The sequence below is a fragment of the Pan troglodytes genome, chromosome 6 (assembly GCF_028858775.2).
Source record: "Pan troglodytes isolate AG18354 chromosome 6, NHGRI_mPanTro3-v2.0_pri, whole genome shotgun sequence".
In the NCBI taxonomy this organism is placed as follows: Eukaryota; Metazoa; Chordata; class Mammalia; order Primates; family Hominidae; genus Pan; species Pan troglodytes.
The window spans coordinates 164,319,832-164,336,959 of NC_072404.2; the positions used below are offsets into that span (position 1 = coordinate 164,319,832).

The window sequence follows — 17,128 nt, forward strand, 5'->3', positions numbered from 1 at the left end:
CATTCTTGGGTGTTTCTCGCAGAGGGGGATCTGGCAGGGTCACAGGACAATAGTGGAGGGAAAGTCAGCAGATAAACAAGTGAACAAAGGTCTCTGATTTTCCTAGGCAGAGGACCCTGCGGCCTTCCGCAGTGTTTGTGTCCCTGGGTACTTGAGATTAGGGAGTGGTGATGATTCTTAACGAGCATGCTGCCTTCAAGCATCTGTTTAACAAAGCACATCTTGCACCACCCTTAATCCATTCAACCCTGAGTGGACACAGCACATGTTTCAGAGAGCACAGGGTTGGGGGCAAGGTCACAGATCAACATGAGCCCAAGGCAGAAGAATTTTTCTTAGTACAGAACAAAATGAAAAGTCTACCATGTCTACCTCTTTCTACACAGACACGGCAACCATCCGATTTCTCAATCTTTTCGCCACCTTTCCCCCTTCTTTCTATTCCACAAAACCGCCATTGTCATCGTGGCCCGTTCTCAATGAGCTGTTGGGTACACCTCCCAGACGGGGTGGTGGCCGGGCAGAGGGGCTCCTCACTTCCCAGTAGGGGCGGCCGGGCAGAGGCACCCCTCACCTCCCGGACGAGGCGGCTGGCCGGGCGGGGGGCTGACCCCCCCACCTCCCTCCTGGACAGGACGGCTGGCTGGGTGGGGGGCTGACCCCCCTACCTCCCTCCCGGACGGGGCGGCTGGCCGGGCGGGGGGCTGAGCCCCCCACCTCCCTCCCGGACGGGGCGGCTGGCCGGGCAGGGGGGCTGACCCCCCCCACCTCCCTCCCGGCCGGGGCGGCTGGCCGGGCAGAGGGGCTCCTCACTTCCCAGTAGGGGCGGCCGGGCAGAGGCGCCCCTCACCTCCCAGACGGGGCGGCTGGCCGGGCGGGGGGCTGACCCCCCCCACCTCCCTCCCGGCCGGGGCGGCTGGCCAGGCAGAGGGGCTCCTCACTTCCCAGTAGGGGCGGCCGGGCAGAGGCGCCCCTCACCTCCCGGATGGGGCGGCTGGCCGGGCGGGGGGCTGACCCCCCCCACCTCCCTCCCGGATGGGGCGGCTGGCCGGGCGGGGGGCTGACCCCCCCACCTCCCTCCCGGACGGGGCGGCTGGCCGGGCAGAGGGGCTCCTCACTTCCCAGTAGGGGCGGCCGGGCAGAGGCGCCCCTCACCTCCCGGATGGGGCGGCTGGCCGGGCGGGGGGCTGAGCCCCCCCACCTCCCTCCCGGACGGGGCGGCTGGCCGGGCGGGGGCTGACCCCCCACCTCCCTCCCGGACGGGGCGCTGGCCTGGCGGGGGGCTGACCCCCACCTCCCTCCTGGACGTGGTGGCTGCTGGGCGGAGACGCTCCTCACTTCCCAGACGGGGTGGCAGCCGGGCGGTGGGGCTCCTCACTTCTCAGTCGGGGCGGTTGCCAGGCGGAAGGTCTCCTCACTTCTCAGACGGGGCGGCCGGGCAGAGACGCTCCTCACCTCCCAGACGGGGTCGCGGCCTGGCCGAGGCGCTCCTCACATCCCAGACGGGGCGGCGGGGTAGAGGCACTCCCCACATCTCAGACGATGGGCGGCCGGGCAGAGACGCTCCTCACTTCCTAGATGGGATGGCGGCCGGGGAGAGGCACTCCTCACTTCCCAGGTGGGATGGCGGCTGGGCAGAGACGCTCCTCACTTTCCAGACTGGGCAGCCAGGCAGAGGGGTTCCTCACATCCCAGATGATGGGTGGCCGGGCAGAGACGCTCCTCACTTCCCAGACGGGGTGGCGGCCAGGCAAGAGGCTGCAATCTCTGCACTTTGGGGGGCCAAGGCAGGAGGCTGGGAGGTGGAGGCCGTAGCGAGCCGAGATCACGCCACTGCACTCCAGCCTGGGCACCATTGAGCACTGAGTTAACGAGACTCCGTCTGCAATCCCGGCCCCTCGGGAGGCCGAGGCTGGCGGATCACTCGCGGCTAGGAGCTGGAGACCAGTCCGGCCAACACAGTGAAACCCACCAAAAAAACACGAAAACCAGTCAGGCGTGGCGGCGTGAGTGCAATCGCAGGCACTCAGCAGGCTGGGGCAGGAGAATCAGGCAGGGAGGCTGCAGCGAGCCGAGATGGCAGCAGTACAGTCCAGCTTTGGCCTGGCATGAGAGGGAGACCGTGGAAAGGAGAGGGAGAGGGAGACGGGAGACGGGAGACGGGAGAGGGAGAGGGAGACGGGAGACGGGAGACGGGTGACGGGAGACGGGAGAGGGAGACGGGAGACGGGAGCGGCGGGGAGTTTTATTGAGTGATGAAACAGCTTTCATCACTTTGGGTGGTCCCCCTACCCAAAGACAGGAAAGTCCCCCAGAAAGATTTCTTATTGGGTATATTTCTTTGGTCTACATTATTAGTTATCTGTCATAGCCCTCAGCAAGTACAAATGAATATATCATTGTATTTTATGGGATGGGTGAAAAAGATAACAAATAATTAGGTTTTGTAATAACGTATCAAAGTTTCATTTTGCTGTCATCTTGTCAGTTTGTTTTTACCATGGGTTTTCAAGATGCTCATGCCTCAACCCCCTGAGTAGCTGGGACTATAGGCATGTGCCACCATGCCCAGCTAATTTTTGTATTTTTAGTAATGATGGGGTTTTGCCATGTTGGCCAGGCCGGTCTTGAACTCCTGACCTCAGGTGATCCACCCACCTCGGCCTCCTAAATTGCTGGGATTACAGGCGTGAGCCACCGTGCCTGGCCCGTTATTTTCTGTTGGTTGATCAAATTGTCAGCTTCACAATTTCTTTCGTTTGTTTGTTTGTTTTTAAGACAAGGTCTGGCTCTATTGCCCAGGCTAGAGTGCAGTGCCATGATCAGAGTGCAGTGCCATGATCTGAGATCAGTGCAGCCTGTGCCTCCTGGGCCCAAGCCATCCTCCCATCGCAGCCTCCCAAGTAGCTGGGACTACAGGCACACACCACCATGTCTGGCTAATTTTTGTATTTTCTGTGGAGATGGGGGTTTGCCATGTTGCCCGGGCTGGCTTTGAACTCGTGAACTCAAGTGATTCACCTGCTTCGGCCTTCCAAGGTGCTAGGGTTACAGGCCTGAGCCACCACACCCAACCTCAGTACTTGTTTTCTTAAAAAAAAATATGCTCCTGGCTCTGTTGGAGGCCCCAAAGACCACTCCCAGATTTGGTGATCTGCTAGGAGGACTCACAGGATTCCCATGTGGTTGTACTCACAGCAAGATTTGTTAGAATGATACAAAGTAATATCAGCAAAGGGAAAAGGTACCTGGGACAAAGTCTGCAGGAAACCAGGGACAGGCTTCCCAGAGTCCTCTCCCAGTGGAGTCTTATAGGATACGCTTAATTGTTCCAGTAATGAGTTGTAACAACCAGAAAAGCTCATTAGAGACTCAGTGCCCAAGGTTTTTATTGGGGGCTAATCACATGCATACCCTCTGTCTAGCACTTACCCAAATTCCAGACTCATAGAAGGAAAGCACGTGTTCTGCATATACCACACTGTTTGACAAACACAATCATGCGCTGCTGAACAATGGGGATATCTTCTGAGAAATGCATCATTAGTTGATTTTGTCATTGTGCAGACATCATAGCGTGAACTCACACAAACTAGATGATGTAGCTTTCTATGTGCCTAGGCTATATAGTATAGCCTATTGCTTCTAGGCTACAAACTTGTACAGCATGTTATTGTCCTGAATACTGTAGGCCATTGTAACACAATGGTAATTGTGTTTGTAAACACATGTAAAGATAGGAAAGGTACAGCAAAAATCTGGTGTAAAAGATACAAAATGAGCTGGGCACAGTGGCTCATGCCTATAATCCCAGCACTTTGAGGCCAAGGCGGGTGGATCATGAGGTCAGGAGATAGAGACCATTCTGGCTGACACAGTGAAACCCTGTCTCTACTAAAAATCCAAAAAATTAGCCAGCCATGGTGGTGGGCGCCTGTAGTCCCAGCTACTCGGGAGGCCAAGGCAGGAGAATTGCTTGAACCCAGGATGTGGAGGTTGCAGTGAGCCGAGACTACACCACTGCACTCCAGCCTGGGCAACAGAGCGAGACTCCATCTCAAAAAAAAATACAAAATGGTACATCTCTATAGGGCACTTGCCATGAATGGAGCTTGCAGGACTGGAAGTTGTTCTCACTGAGTCAGTGAGTGAATGTGAAGGCCTAGGACATTACTAGGCTGTAGGCTTTATAAACACTATACTTAGGCCACACTAAATTTATAGAAACATTTTTCTTTTTTTTTTTTTTTTTTTTTTTTGAGCCTCCTGGGTTCAAGTGATTCTCCTGACTCAGCCTCCTGAGTAGCTGGGACTGCAGGCACATGCCACCACGCCCAGCTAATTTTTTGTTTTGTTTTTTTTTAGAAGAGACGGGGTTTCACCATGTTAGCCAGGATGGTCTCGATCTGCTGACCTCATGATCCACCTACCTTGGCCTCCCGAAGTGCTGGGATTACAGGCATGAGCCACCGCGCCTGGCCAAAAAATTTTTTCTTTAACCATAAATTAACCTTAGCTTACTGTATTACTTTATAATACAGTAATATACTTATAATACTACTTTATAATATAGTAATATACTTTTATTATTTTATAACTTTCTGACTTTTGTAATAACACTTAGTGTAAAACATATTGTACATATATACAAAAATATTTTTTATTTATACCCTTTTTCTATAACTTTTTCCTATTTTTAAATTTTTTAACTTATTTTTTTGAAATGAAGTCTTGCCCTGTCGCCCAGGCTGGATTGCAGTGGCGCAATCTCCGCTCACTGCAACCTCTGCCTCCTGGGTTCAAGTGATTCTCCTGCCTCAGCCTCCCCAGTAGCTGGGATCACAGGCATGCTGCGCCCCCACGCCCGGCTAATTTTTGCATTTTTATTAGAGACGAGGTTTCATCATGTTGGCCAGGCTGGTCTCAAATTCCTGACCTCATGATCCACCCGCCTCTGACCTCATGATCCACCCGCCTCGGCCTCCCAAAGTGCTGGGATTTACTTTTTATTATTTATTTATTTTGAGATGGAATCTTGCTCTGTAGCCCAGGCTGGAGTGCAGTGGTGTGATCTTGGCTCACTGCAACCTCCGCCTCCCAGGTTCAAGTGATTCTCCTGCCTCAGCCTCCCAAATAGCCTGTAGGCTCAAACCACCACACCTGGCTAATTTTTTTTTATTTTTTTTATAGAGATGGGGTATAGCCATGTTGCCCAGTGTGGTCTCAAACACCTGGACTCAAGTGATCTGCCTGCCTTGGCCTTCCAAAGTGCTAGGATTACAGATGTGAGCCACCATGCTTGACAGTGGCCTGTTTTTGACCAAAACACCATTATGCAGTGCACGACTCCATGTGTCTTGCTCAAAACTGTCCTTATATTCAGCACAAATATAAACCTTTTTACTACTATACAAATGTTACATGGTACGTGACTGCAGTTAGGTACAGCCAACCACTCATCATTTAGGGGAAGTTTTGTATCAGCATAGAGACTACATACAGTAGTCCCCCTTTATTGATGGTATCGTTTTCCGCAATTTGTTACCTGCCGTCAACTGTGATCTGAAAATATTAAATGGAAAATTCCAGAAATAATTTATAAGTTTTAAGTTTGCCATTCTGAGTAGTAATGATGAAATCTTGCACTATCCTGCCCTGTCTCATCTGGGGCGTGAATCATCCCTTTGTCCAGTGCATCCACACTGTATACGCTACCTGGCCATTAGTCACTTAGAAGCTATGTCAACTGTGGCAGTATTGCAGTGCTTATGTTAAGTACCCCCCGCTCCCCCACTTTTTAAAAATAAATAATGGCCCCAAGCTGCAAAAGTAGTAATGGTGGCAATTCAGATGTATCAGAGAAGCCGTCAAGTGCTTCCTTTATATGAAAAGGTGAAATTTCTTGACTTAATAAGGAAGGAAGGAAGTTACATGCTGAGGTTGCCAAGATCTCTGGTAAGAACAAATCTTCTATCTGTGAAACTGTGAAGAAAGTAAAAGAAATTTGTACTAGTGCTACTGTTGCACCTCAAACTGCAAAAGTTACCGCCACAGTGTGTAATAAATACTTAGTTAATATGGAAACAGCATTAAAGGCAAGTACAGGCATCTCCAGGATATTGTGGGTTCAGTTCCAGACTACTGCAATAAAGTGAATATTGCAGTACAAGTAACAATAACTTTTGTTTTCCCAGTGCATGTGAAAGTTAAGTTTACACTATGCTATACAGTCTATTAAGTTGGCAATAAATTATGTCTAAAAAAACAATGTACATACCTTAATTTAAAAATATTGCTAAGAATCCTAACAATCATCTGAACCTTCAGAGTCATTATCTTTTTGCTAGTGGAGGGTCTTGCCTCAGTATTGATGGCTGCTGACTAATCCGGGTAGTGGTTGCTAAAGGTTGGGGTGGCTGTGGCAATTTCTTTTTTTTTTTTTTTTTTTTTTTGAGACAGAGTCCTGCTCTGTCGCCCAGACTGGGGTGCAGTGGCACGGTCTCGGCTCACTGCAACCTCCGACTCCTGGGTTCAAGCAATTCTCTTGCCCTGGCCTCCTGAGTAGCTGGGATTACAGGCGCCTACCACCATGCCTGGCTAATTTTTTTTGTATTTTTAGTAGAGACGGGGTTTCGCCATGTTGGCCAGGCTGATCTCGAGCTCCCGACCTCAGGTGATCCACCCGTCTCGGCCTCCCAAAGTTCTGGGATTACAAGCGTGAGCCACCATGCCTGGCTGAAATATGTTTATTTATTTTTTTGAGACAGAGTCTAGCTGTGTTACCCAGGCTGGAGTGCATTGATGCTGAAATACATTTCTTATGCAATAAGACTTCAAAGTAAAAATTACTCCTTGATCTGTGGGCTGTAGAATGGATGTTGTTTTACAGGGATGAAAACAACACTCATCTCCTTGTTCATCCCCATCAGAGATTGTGGGTGACCAGGTGCGTTGTCAATGAACACTAGTATTTTGAAAGGAATTTTTTCTTCTTAGCAGTAGTTCTGAAAAGTGGGCTTAAAATATTCTGTAAACCATGCTGTAACAGATGTGCTGTCATCCAGGCTTTGTTGTTCCATTTCTAGTGCACAGGCAGTGTAGATTTAGCATAATTCTTCTTTTTTTTTTTTTTTTTTTGAGACATAGTTTGGCTCTTGTTGCCCAGGCAGGAGTGCAATGGCGCTATCTCGGCTCACCGCAACCTCCGCCTCCTGGGTTCAAGCGATTCTCCTGCCTCAGCCTCCTGGGTAGCTAGGAATACAGGCATGCACCACCATGCCCAGCTAATTTTGTATTTTTAGTAGAGACAGGGTTTCTCCATGTTGGTCAGACTGGTCTCAAACTCCTGACCTCAGGTGATCCGCCCGCCTTGGCCTCCCAAAGTGCTAGGATTACAGGTGTGACCCACCATGCCTGGCCTGATTTAGCGTAGTTCTTAAGAGCCCTAGGGTTTTCAGAATACTAAAATGAACACTGGGTTCAAGTCACCAGCTGCATCAGCCTGTAACAAGAGAGTCAGCTTGTCCTTTGAAGCCAGACATTGACTTCTCTCTAGTTATGAAAGTCCCAGATGACATATTCTTCCAATAGAAAGTTGTTTCTCATACATGAAAATTTGTTGTTTAGTGTAGCCCCCTTCCTCAAGTAATTGTAGCTAGGCACGTGCCACCACAGCCAACTAATTTTTGTATTTTTAGTAGAGACAGGGTTTTACCATGTTGGTCAGGGTGGTCTTGAACTCCTGACCTCGTGACCTGCCCACCTCGGCCTCCCAAAGTGCTGGGATTACGGGCGTGAGCCACTGTGCCCAGCCCATTCAGAAAATTTTTAAAAACAAGCAGGTGTTTTAAAAGTCAGGTTTTTTGGCTAGGCATGGTGGGTCATGCCTATAATCCCAGCACTTTGGGAGGTTGAGGCAGGTGGGTCACCTGAGCTCAGGAGTTGAAGAACAGCCTAAGCAACATAGTGAGACCCCATCTTTACCAAAAATACAAAAAATTAGCTGGGCGTGGTGGCACACACCTGTGGTCCCAGCTACTAGGGACACCGAGGTGGAATAATCGCTTGAGCCTGGAAGGCAGAGATTGCAGTAAGCCAAGATCACGCCACTGTAGTCCAGCCTGTGATAGAGTGAGACCCTGTCTCAAAAACAAACAAACAAAAGTCAGATGTTTTGAATGGAAAGTTAATCCTCTGGATATCGGTTCAGAGGTTTTCTTCCTTATATCCAGTCTTTCCCCCCCTCTGCCTTTTTCCTTATAGATATGTATGTGTATAACATCTGGAAGAGAACAAAGATAAGATTGGACTATGTTTAATACACTTCAGCTTTTCTTTTAGGTCAGAACAGGAAGTTGGAAAGGCAACTGTTGCATGTGCTAAAATCTATTTCCCAAATCACTCCCCATAACCGATGGTCGTTTGGGCTTTCGTCTTACCTCAGCCTCTTATTTCTGCTTTGAGAACACTTTTAGATTTCAGTGGCGTCTAACTGATTTAAAAGACATTGGGTAAAGTAGTCAGTTCTGTTAATTTGCTGTAAATTAAACCATATTCTGCCCACAAGGCTGTGTTTGAGAAATAACTATAGAGAGCTTCAGGGGACTCTCTGGAGCTTGACAAGCTCTCTTGTCAGCTTGCCAACTTGTCCATTTAGTCCAAAAATAAATAAATAAATAAAGCCATATAGGCCTAGGTTGTAATAGCTAGCACAGCTGTTTTGGTACTGATCAGATGAGGCATGTTGTGTGCAAAGCCTCTATCGGCTGTGCACTTTTTCCTTCAGAAAGAACCCCCAAGACCTGAAGGACTTGCCAATACTATATTCTTCCCCCTCCCAGCATTTAGGAAACAATGACTTGTATGATATAATAGACAAAGATAATACATCTCATAGAAAGAGCCCAGAATTGGGAATCTGAAAAGTGTGTTTCTAGGGAGTTGGATTCTGTGTCTATACTGACCTAACTTTGTAATTCTGGAAGTTGATTTGTTTTTTGTTTGTTTGTTTGTTTTGAAATGGAGTTTTTTTGCTCTTGTTGCCCAGGCGGGAGTGCAATGGTGCGATCTCGGCTCACTGCAGCTGCTGCCTCCCAGGTTCAAGCAATTCTCTTGCCTAGCCTCTTGAGTAGCTGGGATTACAGGTGCCTGCCACCACACTTGACTAATTTTTTTTATTTTTAGTAGAGGCAGGGTTTTGCCACGTTGGTCAGGCTCATCTTGAACTCTTGACCTCAAATGATCCACTTGCCTCGGCCTCCCAAAGTTCTGGGCTTACACGTGTGAGTTACCACACCCATCCTGTATGCATTTTTTAAAAGGCTGGTTCTGTGTTATTGTTATAGTTATTTAGAAATAAATATTTGGGGCTGGGCGCGCTGGCTCAAGCCTGTAATCCCAGCACTTTGGGAGGCCAAGGCGGGCGGATCATGAGGTCAGGAGATCGAGACCATCCTGGCTAACACGGTGAAACCCCATCTCTACTAAAAACAAAAAAATTTTAAAAAAACTTAGCTGGGCGTGGTGGCAGGCGCCTGTAGTCCCAGCTACTCGGGAGGCTGAGGCAGGGGGGAGAATGGCTTGAACCTGGGAGGCGGAGCTTGCAGTGAGCCATCGTGTCACTGCACTCCAGCCTGGGTGACAGAGCGAGACTCTGTCTCAAAAAAAAAAAAAGAAAAGAAAAATATTTGGGGCAAAATATAGTGTTCAACAAACCAACATGATTATCTTACCTTCTTATTCAAGTTCATGAAGGCCATTTTTTTTTCCTCCCACAAATTAGAGCCTGGTATTTCAACATCAGATATTCTGTCTTGGATTAAACAAGAAGAAGAGCCTCCGGTTGGGGCCCCACCGGAGTCCAAGGAGAGTGATGTGTACAAAAGCACTTATGCTGGTGAGTATGAAATTAAAGAGGTGTTCATGTCCATATCCAGCTCATGCCAGGACTGATTGAAGAAACAGCAGGTGAAATTTGTAGAGGCAAATATGTGGGAGAAGAATGAGGGAAAGAAAAAGCCATGCTCAACGTTATGAATGAAACCAAACAGTCACTAAGATAAATTTGAAGTGAGTGAGAAAATACACTCTTACATGCAAAGACAAATGAGAATTGTCAGAAGAAAAATAAGTGCATACAGACGAACCAAAATTAATGGGGATGGGGAAAGACAGAAGAAGATTTGAAAATCATGTAGAAAGGGTAGAAAACGTGGGAGTGGGGTGGGGAGACAAGCCCTGGAGACAGAAATGGCCGTGGAGAGGTGTAAATGGGAATGTTAATTAAGAGCCCTCCCTCAGTGAAAGGAAAATCAATGATGGGAGAAGAAATAGAAGTATCTTCCTTCTAAGATACTTTTGCCATTTGTATTGTAGAAGAGAATCTCAAGATCAGAAGGGTCCCAGTCATTTATACAGCTTAATGCATTCTGTTTTTTTTAGTATTTTCTGTGCTCTGTGTTCTTTTAGACTGGGAAACACAAATGAAAAATAAGATAGTTTTAGCTCTTGAAAAAACTTATACTAGGGACATACATATCAGTACTAGGCAAGCCTGTTAAGTGTCAAGGATGAGTGGGGTGGACGACTTATATAAATGAATGAGAAGTTTCAGGAACATGCATCAGGTTTGGCTTCGTGACTCGTGCCTGTAAGCCCAGCATTTTGGGAGGAGGTTGAGGCAGGTGGATCACTCGAGCCCAGTTCAAGACCAGCCTGGGTAACATAGGGAGACCCTGTCTCTAAAAAAAAGGAAAATATGCATCAGTTTTAGTTCAGGTATTTAGATAAGACCTAAAGAAGGGCATAAAGCCACAATTGTACCTTAAAAGATTGGTATGATATGGCTGGGTATAATTTGGAAAGATGGGGAGAGAGGGGTAGCATTCTGCAAAAGGGAGGACAGAATAAGTCAAGATGCATAGCAGAAATGTGTACTCTGTTCTCAGGGGAAGTAAAGAGACAGCTGACCACAGTGATGGGTTGATCTGATAGAATACAGAGAAATAGGAATAGATAATTATGTGATTTTAGGCTTTGTCACAACAGGCAATAGAGAAAGTTCTTGAGTAGAGGTAAAATATAATGAAAGTAACGTTGGGAAGATTGATGCCAAGGATTTTCTGTTTCTTAACAGATAGCATAGAAGAGGTACAGTGTTAAATTTTCTGATGAGGGCTGGGTGTGGTGGCTCATGCCTGTAATCCCAGCACTTTGGGAGGCTGAGGCAGGTGGACTACTTGACGCCAGGAGTTCGAGACCCCTGGTCAACATGGCAAAACCCCATCTCTACTAAAAATATAAAAATTACCTGAGCACAGCTGGACGCGGTGGCTCATGCCTGTAATCCCAGCACTTTGGGAGGCCGAGGTGGGTGGACCATGAGGTCAGGAGATCGAGACCATCCTGGCTAACACGGTGAAACCCTGTCTCTACTAAAAAGACAAAAAAATTAGTTGGGCGTGGTGGCGGGTGCCTGTAGTCCCAGCTACTCAGGAGGCTGAGGCAGGAGAATGGCGTGAACCCGGGAGGCGGAGCTTGCATTGAGCCGAGTTTGTGCGACTGCACTCCAGCCTGGGCAACAGAGCGAGACTCCGTCTCAAAAAAAAAAAAAATTACCTGAGCACAGTAGTGCATGCCTGTAATCCCAGCTACTCAGGAGGCTAAGGCAGGAGAATCACTTGAACCCAGGAAGTGGAGGCTGCAGTGAGCTGAGGTCACGCCACTGTACTCCATCGTGGGCAACAGAATGTGATCCTGTCATAAAATAAATTTAAAGTGTCATTTCATTTCTCTGATGATTTGCCACAGAGACCACAGATGTCTCGGTTATTATTGCAGCCTTCTGCTGAATTTCTGATCTGAGCTTCGAGTGATCTGTTAGAGCTGGGTAGGAATGCATGAGAGTTGCTAGTGAGACAGTTATTGATGGGTATAACTCTGGAGTCTTTTCTTTCAGATGAAGAGCTTGTCATCAAAGCTGAAGGCCTTGCTAGATCCTCGTTGTGCCCTGAGGTTCCAGTCCCTTTCTCTTCTCCACCAGCAGCAGCAAAGGATGCTTTTTCAGATGTGGCTTTCAAAAGCCAGCAGTCTACATCCATGACACCTTTTGGACGTCCAGCCACTGACCTGCCTGAAGCCTCTGAGGGACAAGTGACTTTTACTCAGTTGGGTAGCTATCCCCTCCCACCTCCAGTTGGCGAGCAGGTGTTCTCATGCCACCACTGTGGCAAGAATCTCAGCCAAGACATGTTGCTGACCCACCAATGTAGCCATGCTACTGAGCACCCCTTACCCTGTGCCCAGTGCCCTAAGCACTTTACTCCCCAGGCGGACCTCAGCAGCACCTCCCAGGACCATGCCAGCGAGACACCCCCCACCTGCCCACACTGTGCCAGGACTTTTACTCACCCATCAAGACTTACCTACCATCTTCGGGTCCATAACAGCACTGAGCGTCCTTTCCCCTGTCCTGATTGCCCCAAGCGCTTTGCTGACCAGGCTCGACTCACCAGCCACCGGAGAGCTCATGCAAGCGAAAGGCCCTTCCGCTGTGCCCAGTGCGGCAGGAGCTTCAGCTTGAAAATCAGCCTCCTGCTCCACCAGCGGGGTCATGCACAAGAGCGCCCTTTCTCCTGCCCTCAGTGTGGCATTGACTTCAACGGCCACTCGGCCCTGATCCGCCACCAGATGATCCACACAGGCGAGCGTCCTTACCCCTGCACTGACTGCAGTAAGAGCTTCATGCGCAAGGAGCACCTGCTGAACCACCGGCGGCTGCACACAGGCGAGCGGCCCTTCAGTTGTCCTCACTGTGGCAAGAGCTTCATCCGCAAGCACCACCTAATGAAACACCAGCGCATCCACACCGGGGAGCGGCCCTACCCCTGCTCCTACTGTGGCAGGAGCTTCCGCTACAAACAGACACTCAAGGACCACCTCCGTTCGGGCCACAATGGAGGCTGTGGGGGTGATAGTGACCCATCAGGTCAGCCACCCAACCCGCCAGGTCCCCTCATAACTGGGCTTGAAACTTCTGGCCTGGGTGTCAACACTGAAGGTCTAGAGACCAACCAGTGGTATGGGGAAGGGAGTGGAGGGGGAGTTTTGTAAATCCAAATCTCTGTGGCTTCATGCTTGTATATGCTCACAGCAGGGCACAAAATCCAAGAGAAGGTCTGTGAGCCCCATCCAACACCCACAGTAATTATTATCTGGCACATCAATGAATTTGGGGTCCTATACACTTGACTAGAGACATGCTTGTGTTTTGGAATTTCACACCCTTACAAGAATACCACATTTTGAAACCCAGAAAGACCTGGAAAGGAGCCCAGCATGTCCATCTTTTCAAAGATACAACAAAAGCAGAAGTTACAAGAATATTGCGGAGAGGTTGGAAAGCAGGATTTAACCTCTAGTTCTCTTGTTCTCAGAGAACAGCAGGTTGATAGTAGATTATGTCTCTAGGTAGAGACAGATACATGAGAAGAGCCTCCAAAACTGGAAGCCCATCATAAGGCGTGAGAATGTTTAACTATAAAGCCTTTTATTAGTTCCTTGATAGCTAAGATGGTTGTTGGAGAAAGTGCTTAAGCCACTGTTTATGTTGCTGCCTCCTCTCTCAAAACCAGCCAAGATCTGTTCACACACCTCTGTGGCTGTCTTTCCCTGAAACATGGTAACTCAAGACTGCCTGCCTAGGTTTCTTAGATTAATTATTCACATAAATTTTGTTTAATATTGGTTGAACAAGAAATCTGACTTTAAAAAATTATTAAGGAGAATATTCCTTAACTATGCTGGCTTGATTTGAAACAGGCTCTTATTGCCATTTAAACTGCCAGAAATCTTTGCCAAGGTCCTGGTTTAAAAAATTGGAAACAGTTTTCTTAGCCCCAGCTTTAAAAGCTAGAGATCTCAGAGAAATAGCTGGCTTAACAATGACAGAACAGCCTAAAATTTGTGCCTACACCATGTTCTGAGAGTCGTTCACAACAAATTCTTATCTTTTCCAAGCCAGTAAGTTGGCTTCTCCATTCCTGGTGTCTGATATTCTTGACAATCATCAGCAACAAAGATCACAGCACTTACCAGAAGCATGGAGCTTCAGAAAGTGCCAGTGAACTCTTGGTCCTCAGTAGTGAGATGATAACAGTGTTATAATGCAGCTTCCTTGAGCCATCAGAGAGAGTGTATGTTCACCCTATCTGGCTGTATCCCATTGGCAGTGGACAGATTGAGGAACTTCCTAGATCAGTGAGAGCTAAGCACCATGCATAGACAACAGTTTGTTCTTGCCTGTGTTGCTTTTAGGGACTTTGACTACCACGTGTTCTTTTCTTGGGGTGATTTAATCACCTGGGAGCATCTGAGTCTGCTCCTAAGTGGCTTTGCAACTGGGCCTAAGTTCTGTTTCCTTTATGGATCTCAAATTTTCATCTGCAAAATGAGGCTGTTGAAAGGAAAAAAAGTGAGCCTCTAGGAATTATTCAAAAAAAGTCTTGTGATACATTCCTTTTCCTGCCAAAGTTCTGTCTCTGTCTTTGGCTTCTGTCCAGGCAAAGCTAAATAAGACAGCAAAGTCAAAGCAGATAAATTCTTGTTGAAACTTGACTAAAATTTATTTGATTTGTTGTTTTACTCCCACTTGGAATCCTGAGGTAGAAGACAGAATGCAGAAGTCTTACATCTTGGTTAGAAAACTGGTTTATTCCTATACTCCTGTTTCCTCTGCTTCTTCCTGAGGTCTAGAACAAGGTCTGGAAATGTTTAGACAGGATATTTTCTTGATGAAGTGATAAGGAAAGGACCCATTTTTTTGCTCATCACCTAGCCCAACCTTCACTCTCTCTAGTTATGCATAACAACACTAGAAGAAGGTGTTAGCCCAGCTAACTTTGCTTCTGGGAAGGCTATGTCTGAACATGTTGCTCTGTAGGATAATCACACTTAGAAAACATCTGCTCCATGACATTCACAATACCAGGGACCATGGGAGACACAAGAAATGTGTGTCTGCTGTCATAACTTATAGTGAAAAAGCCCAATAATACAGAACAAGACATGATGGGCAATACCCTAGCATATTGGGATTAAGACCTTTCTAGCCAGAATCTGGACCTATACCATGGGAAAATTTAGGGGTGCTGGGAATCCCAAAGCCAAGGTTCTGGCTTCATTGGCAACCCACTAGGAACTTGAATGTGAGATTCAGCTCTAGTTTGCACCTTGATTTCCCCAGTGAAAAGGGAGAAGAGCCAAAGTATTGTCTAGGTGCTGAGTTCCCTTTTCTGAGTGGATTTCAAGCATTTGCCAGGGTATGCTGGAGTAGGGACTCCTAAAGTAGGTGAGATGTGGGACTAGGTAACACTTTAAATACTTTTTTACTCAAAGATTTGCCAAGAACACAGCTTATTAGTGAAAGAGACCTGTGGATTGAAATGGCTGCAGATAGATCCCGCAGTCCCTTCTGAAAGGAACTGTGTAGCCAGCAGGGACCTAAACTTTGGCAAAAAGTGAACACAATTCAAATACGAATGAAGCAAGAGCCCTCAAATGGAACGAAAGGCGATGTGCAAGGCCATCCCAGAGAGACGGAAGCAGGTGCGATACTAAGCCTCAGCCCAAGAATAAAAGAGAGTTCAACTGTTACTCTTTTCTTTCATCAATCCCCTATCAGTTAGAACTGCAGGCCAGCTCCAAAGAGTGTTTGCTTGATTCAAAAGTGGGTAAGTAAAATGGATCAGTGGGAAGGATAAGGTGTCCAGCAGAAAGTGTGGAGGAGAAACTCTTGGCCTATCAAGTGCTCCTGAGAGAAACCATGCAATTTAACACTTCAGTTAAAGAAATACATGAGAACTGCTTGTCATGACCAGACAAGATAGGAAAGGGGAAATGCCAGAAACGTGCTCTTCATCTGTCAGCCTTTTGGACCAAGAAGCTGTCACTATCACACATAAGCACCATTCCCTTAGAGTGGATCCAGGTGTTGACTATAACCAGATTTACTCTTTGCTTACTAGGTTTTCCATTGTCACCATTGGATGAACCTCTGGTTTAGCCACAGTTGTGAAAATAAATGGAAGTTGGTTGATTGTCTAGAAAGTGCAAGAAGATGGCCCTGCTCCTTTTCTGCTGAACATTTAGTATTGGAAACTCCTACTTCCCTTTTCATTAATAATGTGTGCAAGTTTCCTATTAGCGGGGAAGGTGTGGGGCTCTGCTGGGCTTCTCTTGAGCATATCTGAGAAATGATGTTCATGTCTATGTCAACCAGGACCAGACCCTGTGACTTACTTGGTAATAACAGTCCATAAAAGCCTCGTTGATATTTAAAAAAAAAAAAAAGGACCTCATTCCAAATCGAATGGGAATCCCAAATTTCTGCTCAGATTTTCTCTGAGGAGGGGCAGGACTCCTGCCCTTCCTCTCATGTCTTAGCTTCTTAAACTACAAAAAGCATCCTCAGTGACTGCCTGAGGGCAGCTCAGTAGCCATGAACAAAAGCATCTTTCTCTCTCAAAAATATTTTCTTACGGACAAGGACCTCTGATGTCACCAAATATGTTTTTTTTTTTTTTCTTTGTGCCTGATTTTTTTTTTTTTTTTGAGACGGAGTCTTGCTCTGTTGCCCAGGCTGGAGTGCAGTGGCACAGTCTCGGCTCACTGCACTCCGCCTCCCGGGTTCACGCCATTCTCCTGCCTCAGCCTCCTGAGTAGCTGGGACTACAGGCGCCCGCCACCACGCCTGGCTAATTTTTTGTATTTTTAGTAGAGATGGGGTTTCACCGTGTTAGCCAGGATGGTCCCGATCTCCTGACTTTGTGATCCGCCCTCCTCGGCCTCCCAAAGTGCTGGGATTACAGGCATGAGCCACCGCACCCGGCAACCTGATTGATATTTCTAACCCTGTTCTCTTTAGTCTTGGTTTTTTGTTTGTTTTTGCTGAAAAATTCTTTTTAGAGAAGTCTCACTGTGTTGCTGTGTTGCTCAGGCTGGTCTTGAACTCCTAAGTTCAAGTGATCCTCCTGCCAAGGCCTCCCAAAGAGCTGGGATTATAGGTGTGAGCCTCCTTGCCTGGCCTAGCTCCAGTTCTTTATCTGTAGCAAAGGAGCAGTCATTTCTCACA

At 47.5% G+C, this 17,128-nt stretch overlaps 1 protein-coding gene across 11 annotated transcripts in view; it reads left to right on the forward strand.

Moving 5' to 3' along the window:
* ZNF398 (zinc finger protein 398) overlaps positions 1 to 16,110 on the forward strand; it is a 37,551-nt gene extending 21,441 nt beyond the window's left edge. For all 11 annotated transcript variants that reach the window (XM_001166485.7, XM_063815760.1, XM_003951174.6 and 8 more), the window contains 2 exons: positions 9,782 to 9,895; positions 11,957 to 16,110. In XM_001166485.7, coding sequence (XP_001166485.1) covers positions 9,782 to 9,895; positions 11,957 to 13,110 — 1,268 coding nt within the window. In that variant the 3' untranslated portion in view covers positions 13,111 to 16,110. The remainder of the gene's footprint in view (positions 1 to 9,781; positions 9,896 to 11,956) is intronic.
* The last annotated feature ends 1,018 nt before the right edge of the window (positions 16,111 to 17,128 follow it).